Raw genomic sequence first — 13,303 nt, 5'->3', positions numbered from 1 at the left:
GAGCACCCGTTTGTTACCACCTGGCTCATGGCTAGCAACAACGAGGGAGGCCACACATTGATGTCCAACACAAAAAACCTGTTTATTGTCAGGCTCCAAACAATTCATGCAACCAAATACAGACCAAGGCTGGTGCAGCAGGTTCTGCTGAGGGAGAGAGAGTCAGAGACAGAGACACTCCCAATGGTGTCGCCTCTTTTATGCCCTCAGACACGGGACCAGTGACCTCATCTGACCTCCAGTCCAGCAGGCCGTTCTCCTCGACTGCTCCGACTCCCAGAAGTCAATTTATTTCACTTAGCTTAGTAGAAGTTTGAAGAACGCACGGAAAGTGAAAAATAGCTTAAAGCTCCTTCTAATGAAAAGTGGTATTCGTACAGTTTAATTCATTCATTTGTTCTCAATTCTTCCTCTTCTAAGCTATAATGTCACACAGTCAATAGTCAAAGGAGTCACATGAACATACCAGAAACCTGTCAGGAGCAATATTATTTAGTACATGTGAACGCGCCAGCATTAAGTCCAGCCATGTTTCCAGACTTGTACCTGAAGCTGGAGGACGTGACCCGGCGCTTCGTGAAGCCGTGCATCATGGACGTGAAGCTGGGCCGGCGGAGCTACGACCCGTTCGCCTCGCAGGAGAAGCGGGAACAACAGATCAGGAAATACCCGCTGATGGAGGAGATGGGCTTCCTGGTCCTCGGCATGAGGGTGAGTTGGACGTGCTTTTCTTTTAGTTTGTGACCAGAACAACAACCAGGAAGTCTGCACGTAACCAAGGTGTACCAGCTGCATTAAAGCCTCCGATTGCATTCACAATTCATGTGGGCCTATATTTCATGTCTCCCTCACACTGCGTCCGTGTACACGCCGTTGCTTTTTAACGGACGTTTTGAAGTTTGGATTCCTCCCATCGGGAAGCAGATCTTGAGGCCTTTACACACTGAAGTTGTGACAAATAAACAACACGATCAAAGTATTTTATTGAGCCAGATGTTCCGTGTGCACTTGAGTGACACACTGTGTATATCTCAGGCTTTTATTGTGAAAGGTAAGTACAGAAGCAGTGGCTTTGGAGGAAGGGAGTTTCCTGTCTTGATTGGGACTATAGAGACCTCCGTGTTGATGAACAATATGAGTTTTAATGTGTCCGTTCCACACAACGTGATCGGTCGATGCTTCTGTTACGTACTCACTTAATCAGAATCAGAATCAGCTTTCATGCCGCTTCGTACTTCGTACTAAAATATTGATGTGCAATTTAATCTTGAGAAAAAAGAAAACAAATATAAAAAGGGTTTAAACTTTGTTGTATTAATTTGATTCTACTCAGATCACTGTTGAGCTCCATACAGGAAATCTCAACACCTGTTGCACAGATGTTTATTTTCCCAAGCTTTATTAGTTAACTGACATTTTACAACAATTTACAACTCTACCGAGGGAAAAAACAGAAGAGGAACGAGAGGGAGGGAGGGAGGGAGGGAGGGAGGGAGGGAGGGAGGGAGGGAGGGAAGGAGAGAAAGAGGGAGAGAAAGAGGGAGAGAGAGAGAGACAGAGGGAGAGAGAGGGAGAGGCAGAGCTTAGGGGTTGTTAAACCGCCAGGAGGTCGGTCAATGTTTAACTCGTGTGATATGTGAAATATGTTGACTAAGTGGCACAGCCCATAATACATACACACACACACACACACACACACACACACACACACGTTGACGTGCATCTGTTTGTTGAATCTGTAGAATAGGGCTTTGCAGCAGTAAACACGCCTCATGAAGAGTCAGATAGTGGAGCCCTTATCGCTTCATCCGTTTCCATTGTTGTCTCTTCATCGTTGTCTCTTCATCGTTGTCTCTTCATCGTTGTCCTGCCGCAGCAGGAAGCACGCGATGGCTTTCTGTCTATATTCAGCATTCCTACCAAGTTAATGGCGTGCGTTCACGGCGCTGTGGGACCTCGGGCATTCTTGTAAATCACGCTCATACTACGGTTTCCATGTACAAACATGCGTCTTTTATTTAATAAAATATAAGGAGTCCAACTTGTTTGATTGGTTCTGGTCATCAGAATAGATTTTGACAGCGCAGTGTCCCAAAGACGAACACGTCAATGACAGGATTCTTACGGAGACGTTAAGGGAAGCTCCATGAGGCAAATGTGTGGTATTGTGCTGGTTAACTTTTCTTTCCTGGACGCAGGAATAAAAGCTCTAAATAAGAATGTACTGTTTGGCAGAAATGCGTTGCTTCTATTCACCCCTTCAAAGTTGTTACTGCACTTATTGGTCAATCATTCAGTGTGCTCGTCCTTCATCCGATTTCTGTTGCAAAGTCCAAGACCACGCTCAGTTAACCACTCCGTCAAAGTGAGATTTCATTTTAATGGCGTATATTTACATATTTCACATTCACTTATTATTATGAACGGTGTTCTTCTGCTTTATTGTCTGTTGAGCTTTGACACATTTAACATGTCTGTATGTTCAGCTGAGCTGCTGCGCTCCGACCAAAAGACTCATCCAGGCTGAAGTTTCCACTTGTGTTTTCTCTCTGATGAAGCATCATGACACACGTCAACAAATATTCACCACAGCTTTACCTGCCTTATCGTTTTTTACTCAGATTGAATTTAACTTTTCCAATTTGAAAGTCACGGCTTCAGCAGAAAGACATTAGAAAAGAAGATGTTGAATGCGTTAATGGAACCCGTTGGCCGGGACCAGCCTGTCCTGGAGGTCCATACTGCTCAGGCTGTACACATCCACACGCATCACCATGTCCTTACATAAGAGGGAGTCATATGGGGAGGGTGGCTGTTCAGGTTATAAAATGAGTAATGTATTACTAACTGCAAGTCTTGTGTACTTAAACGGCTTATTGATGGAGTGTCTGATCCCATCTGCAGTCCTCCCTTTGCACACCGTGGAGCTCTGACGTTTGCTGGGGATGTACAGAAGGTGACCTCCATGTTCGATGTGTAGACTAAGGGAAGTGGCCGAGCGTTTTACTGTAAAAATTGCACGTTTAGACTAGTTCCCTGCACACAGCCAACCTTTTGCAGCAGGAATGTTTGCTGAGCTCCAGTTTAACCCTGAGCTCCAGTTTAACCCCCGAGCAGTCATCAGATGGTGGGAGAACAGAGATAAATAGGGGTAGTTGGGTGTGGTGCTTTGAGCAGGGAACATTCCCACAATCAGCTGTTTGTTTAGACGGGGAGGAGGATAATTAGCAGTAATGAGCTTCCTGGTGGTGAGTGATGGTATGGGAGGAGGAGAGGCCGAGAAAGATTGAAAGGAAAAGATAAAAAGAAAAAAAAGAGGTGTTAAGAGAATGTTTCCTCCTCGCTTAAGCATGCACCACAAACTTGGGACCCCGTCATACAATTGTGGCTTTTATATTACCCAGCATGCTTTTGTCCGGCTAAAAGGATCTCGTTCGTTCCCGCCTGAAGACAATTTTTAGCTTCTTGAACACATTTTGTTGTCAATCTTGGATGAAGTTGTATTGAATGAAAAAGCAAAACGAGTAGTAGTTGAAACCGTGATCAGTATTCATATGTCGTCATGATCATGTGATCATGTGACTGCCTTACTGTACTCACTAAACCAGTTAGATTGGGTCTTTTAAGGGTTCGTTCAGATTTACAGAAGTCACACATAAGCTAAGAATAGCGGCAGCAACAGTCGCTGTTTCCTTCAACGGAGTCTGGTGGCTCTGGCTTCAGAGCCCCGCTGGCAAGGACTGTCTGGTGGCAAGGTGAGCATCCGAAGAAGACTAAATATAGCGCACACTAAAAGCTCTGAAGCACACGTTACTGCTGCGGAGGCCGGTGTGAGTGCAGCCGTGGACCACTAGAGGGAGTCGGTGTTTGCTCAGTCAGAGCAGCATGCGTCTCCACTGTGAGTGCGTCCCGACTCCCGAGTCTCTAAAATTGCATCCCTGTTCCCTCACTTGCATCCTTTGCTTGCGTCTTAGTCCCTCCCAGCAAGGATGCACGGAGAGACGCGAGGAAACCATGCGAGGATAGAAGACACAAGGAAATATGTTTAAACAGACATGAGAGGTCCTTTCCTCTGAAGCAATGTCAGTTTCTGATGACCGCAGCCGACTGACCACAGCTGTGATCAGCTGTGATCAGCCGTGATCAGCCGTGATCAGCCGTGATCAGCTGTCAGTCACTTCCTGTTCATTCAAGGAGCAAGGAAACGCCAATTTAGAGACTTGAAATGCACCCAATGAGGCGCTGCTGTGAGCAGTAGCAGTTTTGCTATTTCCTGTCAGTTCACAGCCCAATATGACTCGTATGTACAGGAACGCATCATCAGCATATTGTGTGTTTTAGCGACAAGGGACATCATGTCTTTGTTCTTCTTGTTTCAGGTGTACAAGATGTGCAGTGACACGTTCGACTCCTACGACCAGCACTACGGGAGGGGGCTGGTTCAGGACTCCATTAAAGACGGTGCGGCGGGTTTAGTGTGTTTTGATTTCTGAGATTTAACAAGAGATTCAAGTGGAGGAGGAACTCCTCACACTACTTCAAGTATTTATAACTCTCCCCTCTCTGCTCTCCTCTCCCTCTCTACCTCTCCCTTTCTACCTCTCTTCTTTTCTCCTCTTTCTCCTCCCCTCTCTCTCATCTCTCTCCTCCACTTTCTCTCTTCTCCTCCCCTCTCCTTCTCCTTGCTCCTCTCCCTCTTCTCATCTCTCTCCTCCTCTCTCTCCTCTCCTCTCCTCTCCTCTCCTCTCCTCTCCTCTTCTCCTCTCCTCCCTTCTCCTCTCCTCTCTTTTCTCTCTCTCCTCTCCCGTCTCCTCCGCTCTCCCTCTCCTCTCCCCTCTCTCTCTGTCCTCTCCCTCTCATCTCCTTCTCCTCTCCTCTTTCTTTCCTCCCCTCTCCTCCAGGCCTGGCTAATTTCTTCCATAACGGCGTGAGCCTGAGGAAGGATGCCGTGTCGGCGAGCATCCACAGAGTCCAGTGCATCCTCCGCTGGTTTGAGTCTCAGCAGCAGCTGGTCTTCTACGCCAGCTCCCTTCTCTTCGTCTACGAGGGGCTCCCCTCCTCTTCCTCCTCATCCTCGCTGTCGTCCCTTCTCAGCACTCCGTCGGTCAGCCCCACCGCGGGCAACACTGCCACGCTGTCGTCGCCGGGCGACAGCGGTCTGGGCGGCGAGGGGAACGCAAGAGCGGAAGAGGAAGAGGAAGTGGCCGAGTACAACAACAACAACATTCAGGTGCCGGCGCCCTGGGACTGCGGCCTGGCCAGCATCTACACCAACCACAGGAAAGGAGGCCACCACCACTGTGCCAGGGGCCATCTCCGTGGCAACGTTGGGGACTGCGATGCCGCGGGCGCCACCGGAGATAACATCTCAGCGCTGTGCGAGGAGGACAACTCGGCGTGGAAACGAACTGGCGAGTCGCGACAAACGCCGCCAAACGGAAACGTAAACAAATCTCAACTGGAAGGTGAGGACGAGGACGGAGGGAGGGAGGACAGAGGCGAGGGGAGGCAGGAGGAAGAGGAGGAAGACGAGGAGGAGCTTAAAGGACGGGGAGGCAAGGCAACGCGGGAGGGCGGAGGAGACTCGGAGGTGGAGGTCAGGATGATCGACTTCGCCCACGTTTTCCCGAGCGAGAGCCACGATCACGGCTACATCTACGGCCTCAAACACCTGCTGACGGTGCTGGAGCAGATCCTCTGTGACGCCGCCTAGAGCGCGCCCTGTTCCTGCCTCCTCCTGCCTCTTCCTGGCCTCCTCCTGCCTCTTCCTGGCCTCCTCCTGACTCCTCCTGCCTCCTCCTGCCTCCTCCTGCCTCCTCCTGCCTCCTCCTGGCCTCCTCCTAGCCTCCTCCTGCCTCCTCCTAGCCTCCTCCTGGCCTCTTCCTGGCCTCCTCCTGGCCTCTTCCTGGCCTCCTCCTGGCCTCCTCCTGGCCTCCTCCTGGCCTCCTCCTGCCTCCTCCTGCCTCCTCCTGGCCTCCTGCTTTGTGAACTTCCGTCTCCCTTCTGCCAACATTTCTCTCTTCTCAAAAGACAAATACCTTCAGAGGAAAGAGGAAAGAATCAAAAGAGTAAATATTAAAAACAGAGCCATCGTCATCATCATCATCATCATCTCACCTGTTTGAGACGATCAGTCGGTCCTGTGTGTGTGTGTGTGTGTAAGTGTGTCTGAGTAAGTGTGTGTGTGTGTGTCTGAGTAAGTGTGTGTCAGTTGTTGACACTGTCTCCCGTGATCAGCAGCACTACATGCACTAATCAACCCATGAAGACATGGCGACCCGGTACTTAAACACAACATCTTTAGCGGCCGATCTGCTGATACTCAAACGTGAATTCCCATTTAGTGCACATTTAAAAATGCATCCATAAAAGAAATAGGCTTTACATAAAATTGTTCTCATATATGTATATATGAAAGTATATGTGGCGAGCTGATGGGAATCTGTCTGGACCAGTTACACCGAGCAGTTTTATGATAGTATGAACATTGAGGGAAGTATTGCAAAACAGCACTCAATAACTATTTACACGAGTTATGGATCCATTCTTCTGTCACAGTACAAGTAATATTATTCTGACAGAATATGGCGTGATAGAAGATTTGATCCAGAGGTCAGCGGCACCACAGCGTGTCCATCAGCTCCGTGGAGACGATGGGGCCAAGTGAAAACTGTACCGCCCTACTCTGCCTCTGATTGGCTAGTTTGTTGCGTTGACCGGGTTTTAGATTGAGGAGTGAGCGGTTAGGGTCGGACCACGAGGGGAGGCGGGTCACTCCCTCGCCGTCCGAGGGCAAAGAGAGCTACCGCCCACAGGACCGAGTCGGTCCTGTCGGATCACCCTAGAAAACTATCCATGTTCTAAAAGTACCTTTCAGAACACGGCACTCTAAACATGATATCCTCGTATCCACAGTTAACTGGATTGCACACGACTAAGGAGGCCGGCTTCTCATTGGCCGGTGCTCATTGGGCCGAGCGAGGAGTCTGGAGAGTGTTTGTGTTTCAGTCGGGTCGTCATTTTGTGTTTCTGTTTGAACGCTGTCTTCAGGTTTCTAACTCAGGTGAATTTACTGTAAGAGAAAATGCGTAATACTACTACTACTACTACTATTACTACTACTACTACTACTACCCTCTCAGCGAGACGATCCTCATGCTGTCTGGTTGTTTAGTTCTTAACGATTGTTTTATAAAGTCTTTTATCTCATGATTGTCCTTATCTCATCGTCGCTGACCTTCATGTTCACCTGACAATGACCTTCCACATTGTGTGTGTGTGTGTATATGTATATATATATATACACACACACACACATATATTTTTTACCCATGGCTGTTTTATTGTTGTACATGTGTTCGGCTGCCAAATCTCCATCGTGCTCTCGCTGTGTTTATTCCAGCTCTTTAGGAACAGCATCATGTTGCTGCTTGTTATGCCCGCGCCCCCATTTTATTATGTTTTTTAGAAAACTACTAACATCAAAAGGTAACACAGCTCATGGGTTAGTACCCTGTTACTCATGAGCTACTCTATGATTTTAGGTTATTACAATGTAATGAAGTAGTTATAACTTGGCATGAATAGAAAAATCCACCATTCCCCACTCGCATCCTGGAGAGATGATTGTTTCAGAACAGTTTGTTTTTGTTTATCTTTTGTGGGAGAGGAGGGGGGCGTTGACGGATGTATCATGTCACGCTGTGACACACACTGTGACACACGCTGTGACACACGCTGTGACACACGCTGTGACACACGCTGTGACACACGCTGTGACACGCGCTGTGACACGCGCTGTGACACGCGCTGTGACACGCGCTGTGACACACGCTGTGTGTTACAGCGTGTGTCACAGCGTGTGTCACATGCTGTGTGATACATTGTGTGTTACATGCTGTGTGACACATTGTGTGATACATACTGTGTGATACATTGTGTGTTACATACTGTGTGACATGCCGTGTGATACATATTGTGTTACATACTGTGTAATACATTGTGTGTTACATGCTGTGTGATACATTGTGTGTTACATGCTGTGTGATACATACTGTGTTACATACTGTGTGATACATTGTGTGTTACATGCTGTGTGATACATATTGTGTTACATACTGTGTGATACATTGTGTGTTACATGCTGTGTGTTGCATGGTGTGGTTAGGGTTAGGGGGTTGTGTTGTGACACATGGCGTGCTGTGATTGGTCAACACGATCGCATGGCAATACTTCCGTAAGGGTTTTAAGATTGTAGTGAGAAGAAACGTGCTGCTTTAACGCGAGTGGACCGAGAGAGACAGCGACTGAATGGTTCCACGTCTCGTGGACTTTCCTTCTGTCCTTTTAGACGTCGGGGTGCTGGGGTCTTTGACAACGGCTTCATGGTTTCTGTTGCTCGCTCGGTGGGCCGACTCGTTCGGCTTCTTCGGCTGTAGATATTGTGCAGGCATTGGAGCCTCCTGATAGTTCCACACCAGGTATGTTGAGGGTGGTTGAGACCATCAAGACCAAAGCTTTCCACTGAAACCAGTGACGGACGATTCTATTTTTATATCTCCTCCAGTGTTTTTCTTGCAATCATGCCTTCGTCATCTCGTTTTCTCCAGGAAACAAATTGAGCTTATTAGAGAAAAGAGCAGCATTGGATCAGACTCTCCTGGAGCTTTCAGATACATCTCATGGCCTTCATTAGCGGATTGTTTCATCCGCAGTTGAAGGCCACAACATACGGCTGAAAGCTCCGCGGGGAAATAACTAGTAAGCCCAACCTAATGATGAGATTATTTCTCCCTCCAAAGTGCTATTTCCATTTCCTGGATTGAACGTTTAGTCGTCCAAACATCCATTGGACTCTGGTGGGTTTGAACATATTTCCTTGCAGGCTTTTGATTTGCTTTGTGAACCAATGATATGCAGCAGTCTCTTCTGTCCATGTAGCGTGTAATATATGAATATAATGAACAATATGAAATTCACAATCTTTTGTAAACTAACTCCATGAAATTGTATTATGATTTTATTTCGAATCGAAAGAGAACATTTAGAATATACTATTTTCTCCAATGTTGTTTAATTTTTTTTCATAAAACTGATCATTTGTTTGAAATAATCAATGTGACAGTTTTTTTTTTGTTTTAAAGGATGTTTACAGGAGTTAAATAATTGCATTTTTTAATTCTTTTAACTTTTTTTTTTTCAATCACTGCCTTATTTTTGTTGTCTCCATGTCGTCCCTGTGTTTTTGAATATTGATTATTGATCATTCCGGCAGCTTTGTAAATCCCTGTATTGTTAAGGCTCAGCAGCAAAACCACCACATCATGCACGTGTACCCTGAGCGTTAAGAGTGACTGAAGCAGAAGGACTCCATCAGGGTAGAGGTCAGCTATTGGCACAGATGCCGGGGGGTCGATTCTCCAGCAGCGCTCCGAAACAATAGTTTAAGGAGCGTTCCTCCTGTACGCTGCAGCAGCAGAACACCGGGTGCTCTGTTCTCATTATGGTTCATTCCACATTATGTTTTATCGGCTTCTTCAGATGCAGACTGATTAGGAAAAAGCTCAAATCCCTGATTGAACCTGTGTTGAGGGCCCGTGTCCCCTGTGGAGCCTGCAGTGTCCCGTTGAAGCTTCCACCGTGTGTCATCCTTCTAATATCAATTGAAAATAATATAACAAAACCGATTTCATTACATTTGCGTTCAAATGATTCTGAACTCTGTTCCCTTTATTCTGTCTTTAAATGTAATAAAATGACTTTGCAACATATATTTTAAAGGGCTTTTACGTTTGATACGTGTTGAGCCGTTTATTTATGTAATGCCTCTGCCATACGCGCTCCATCAGAGCTCAGTGTTCACACGTCAGTAGGATGACATAAAAGAAAAAGATTCATTCATCATTTAAAAACAGAATAATTCCTTTGTTTCAGAATCCATCAGTTAAATGCTAATCATTTTGTGCTTTTTAATAACCATACATGAGTGAATAGCTGCTAGTGAAGCTCTGCAAAGGTTAAGTCAGTGTCTTTGTGATGTAGACCTGGCTCCTGCGTGTTTACATTCAGTCTGTAGAGAAGCTGGAAGGCCAGAACAATCATGACACTTCATGCAAGATGCAGTCAGTGGGTTCAAATCAAATGTAACTTCTCCTGCCAGAGAACATTCCAGCATGCACCTTACTCATACTGGAAACTCCTGTTGCGTCAATCCATCGCGTCCATGAATATGACACCATGCATGCTTCTGGAGAAGATTCCCAGAGCGTCATGTAGATATGAATATAGATGGAGCAACAGATGTCATTCATTTACATATCGGCTGTTTAACTAAAATACTTTTATTTGTCATTTATTGTTTGTAATGCACGGCAGACTAATGGAGAAAGCTGTTTTACAAATGTATTCCTCCTGTGAGTAGCGACCTGGCCCGTTCCCTGTGGCGTACGGAACAGTGCGGTACGTCACGGTACGTTGTGGTGCAACACGATCTCACCACCAGCTCAACCAACAGCTGGATCGATTCATTTGTCGGCATCAGCTCAGTCATCACGTTCAGAACCGAGATCTCTCTGAAGAGAGCCGGCTTGCTGTTGATGACATGTTTGTTAAGTCATGACACACTGCATATTCCAAGTAAGATAGAGGAAATTCATTTGTTAATTTACAAATTCAAGAGCGGTGAGAATGTTTGTGCCGTCACTAGAAGCTGGTCCCCGATGGAGGAAACTCCTCGCGTGTTACGAATTGTTCTATTCTGGAGTGACCATGTCCTACGAGTGAGCCTGAAGCAGAGGGAACATCCATGTACAGAAGTCCCTCTAAAACTACAAACCTGATACTCATTATTTTTTCAACAATAAAAAATATGAATCAAACTGTTTGACGACGAGCTGCCTCATTCCTGGAGCCCTTTTGTAACGTGGATCCTCTTTGTCTGCTCTCAACACTTCCTATGGATGGTGTGTAAGTGTACACTACATTCAGGTGAAAAATTAAGGACATATATTTTAGTTGGATTTAAGCGGGAAAAAAGTGTGATTAACGACCAGACAACACAAGAAGGAAGCCTGTGAGGAAACCATATTATATCATAGACTAAATGTAAAAGCATACAAAGACACTTTAATAAAGCAGTGGCGGGCCGTCAGGGTGCTAGGCCTCCTCTGCTGGCCTCAACACAATCACAAAGTTATAGCTATTTTATAATTACATTATATATATATATATATATATATATATATATATATATATATATATATATATATATATATATATATATATATATATATATATATATATATATATATATGTATATATATATATATATATATGTATATATATATATATATATATGTATATATATATATATATATATGTATATATATATATATATATATATATATATATGTATATATATGTATGTATATATATATATATATGTATATATATATATATATATATATATGTATATATATGTATGTATATATATATATATATGTATATATATGTATATATATATATATATATGTATATATATGTATATATATATATATATATGTATATATATGTATATATATATATATATATGTATATATATGTATATATATATATATATGTATATATATGTATATATATATATATATGTATATATATGTATATATATATATATATATGTATATATATGTATATATATATATATATATGTATATATATGTATATATATATATATATATGTATATATATGTATATATATATATATATGTATATATATGTATATATATATATATGTATATATATGTATATATATATATATATATATATATGTATATATATATATATATATATATATATATGTATATATATGTATATATATATATATATGTATATATATGTATATATATATATATATATGTATATATATGTATATATATATATATATGTATATATATGTATATATATATATATATGTATATATATGTATATATATATATATGTATATATATGTATATATATATATATGTATATATATGTATATATGTATATATATGTATATATATATATATATGTATATATGTATATATATGTATATATATATATATATGTATATATATGTATATATGTATATATATGTATATATATGTATATATATATATATATATATGTATATATATATATGTATATATATATATATATATATTTATATATATATATATATATATATATATGTATATATATATATGTATATATATATATATATATATATATATATATATATATATGTATATATGTTATTTTATAATAAGCTATTTTATAATTACATTATATATATATATATATAATTACATTATATATATATATATGTAATTATAAAATAGCTATAACTTTGTGCTATATATATATGTATATATATATATATATCATGTAATTATAAAATAGCTATAACTTTGTGATTTATATATATATAGATATAGATCTAGATATATCTAGATATCTATATTTAGATATCTAGATATATCTAGATATAGATATCTAGATATATCTATATATATAGATATATATAGACATATATATATATATACATATCTATATCTAGATATATATATATAGACATATATGTCTATATATAGACATATATACATATATCTATATCTATATATCTATAGATATATATATATATTTCTCTCTCCGCTGGTTAAACAGTGACTATTCAGACAGAATAGACCGTGCACACACTCCAGTACTTTAGGTGGCGCTGTATGCACCTCAATCAGCTGTTAAACTAAACAGCTAGTCTAGTGACCTTTTCCAAAGCTGCCTCTGAATAACATTAATATTGCAGCGAACTAGTATCTATATGATATCTACATGAATATAGAGCCACAAATGAAGTCCTGCTCTGCACTGCTCAGCGGTCACAGCCGATGACATCATCAGAGTAGCGACTGGCCTCCAGGTACGCGCTGTTAACTCTGTCAGCACTGTTAGCATGTAAGCTATGAGCGTCTATCTCTAAATATTCTAGCATTGGTATTCTACTTGGCTGCAATTATTTGTGTGTATTCATGTTTTGTGTACATTTACAGGATTCACTAACAATGCGTCTGGCAGATTAAGACAGCTGTCAGAATGAGCTGCAATACTAAATCCTGCTTTTCATAACCTTGTCATGTCTTCAACTTCATCGTTGATACAATATGGAGCCAACAGTTATGGGAATGCAGGAAGCTTCAGTGATGACGCTTGAGAACATTTCAGTTCATCAGCACATTAATAAACCAGACATCCATGCATGCTGGTGAAT

The 13,303-nt window shown here is 41.9% G+C and overlaps 1 protein-coding gene across 1 annotated transcript in view; it reads left to right on the top strand.

The window, feature by feature from the left end:
• Positions 1–5,755, top strand: part of ipmkb (inositol polyphosphate multikinase b) — a 14,445-nt gene extending 8,690 nt beyond the window's left edge. Inside the window, exons 4-6 of the mRNA XM_068583552.1 lie at positions 539–711; positions 4,380–4,461; positions 4,902–5,755. Of these exons, the coding sequence (XP_068439653.1) occupies positions 539–711; positions 4,380–4,461; positions 4,902–5,713 (1,067 nt within the window). The 3' untranslated portion in view covers positions 5,714–5,755. The remainder of the gene's footprint in view (positions 1–538; positions 712–4,379; positions 4,462–4,901) is intronic.
• The last annotated feature ends 7,548 nt before the right edge of the window (positions 5,756–13,303 follow it).

The sequence above is a fragment of the Clinocottus analis genome, unplaced genomic scaffold (assembly GCF_023055335.1).
Source record: "Clinocottus analis isolate CAN_PGR_092001 unplaced genomic scaffold, fCliAna1.0.p SCAF_19, whole genome shotgun sequence".
NCBI classification, from domain to species: domain Eukaryota; kingdom Metazoa; phylum Chordata; class Actinopteri; order Perciformes; family Cottidae; genus Clinocottus; species Clinocottus analis.
The sequence above is the reverse complement of the archived record's forward strand: the minus strand, read 5'-3'. Positions and strand labels throughout refer to the sequence as shown.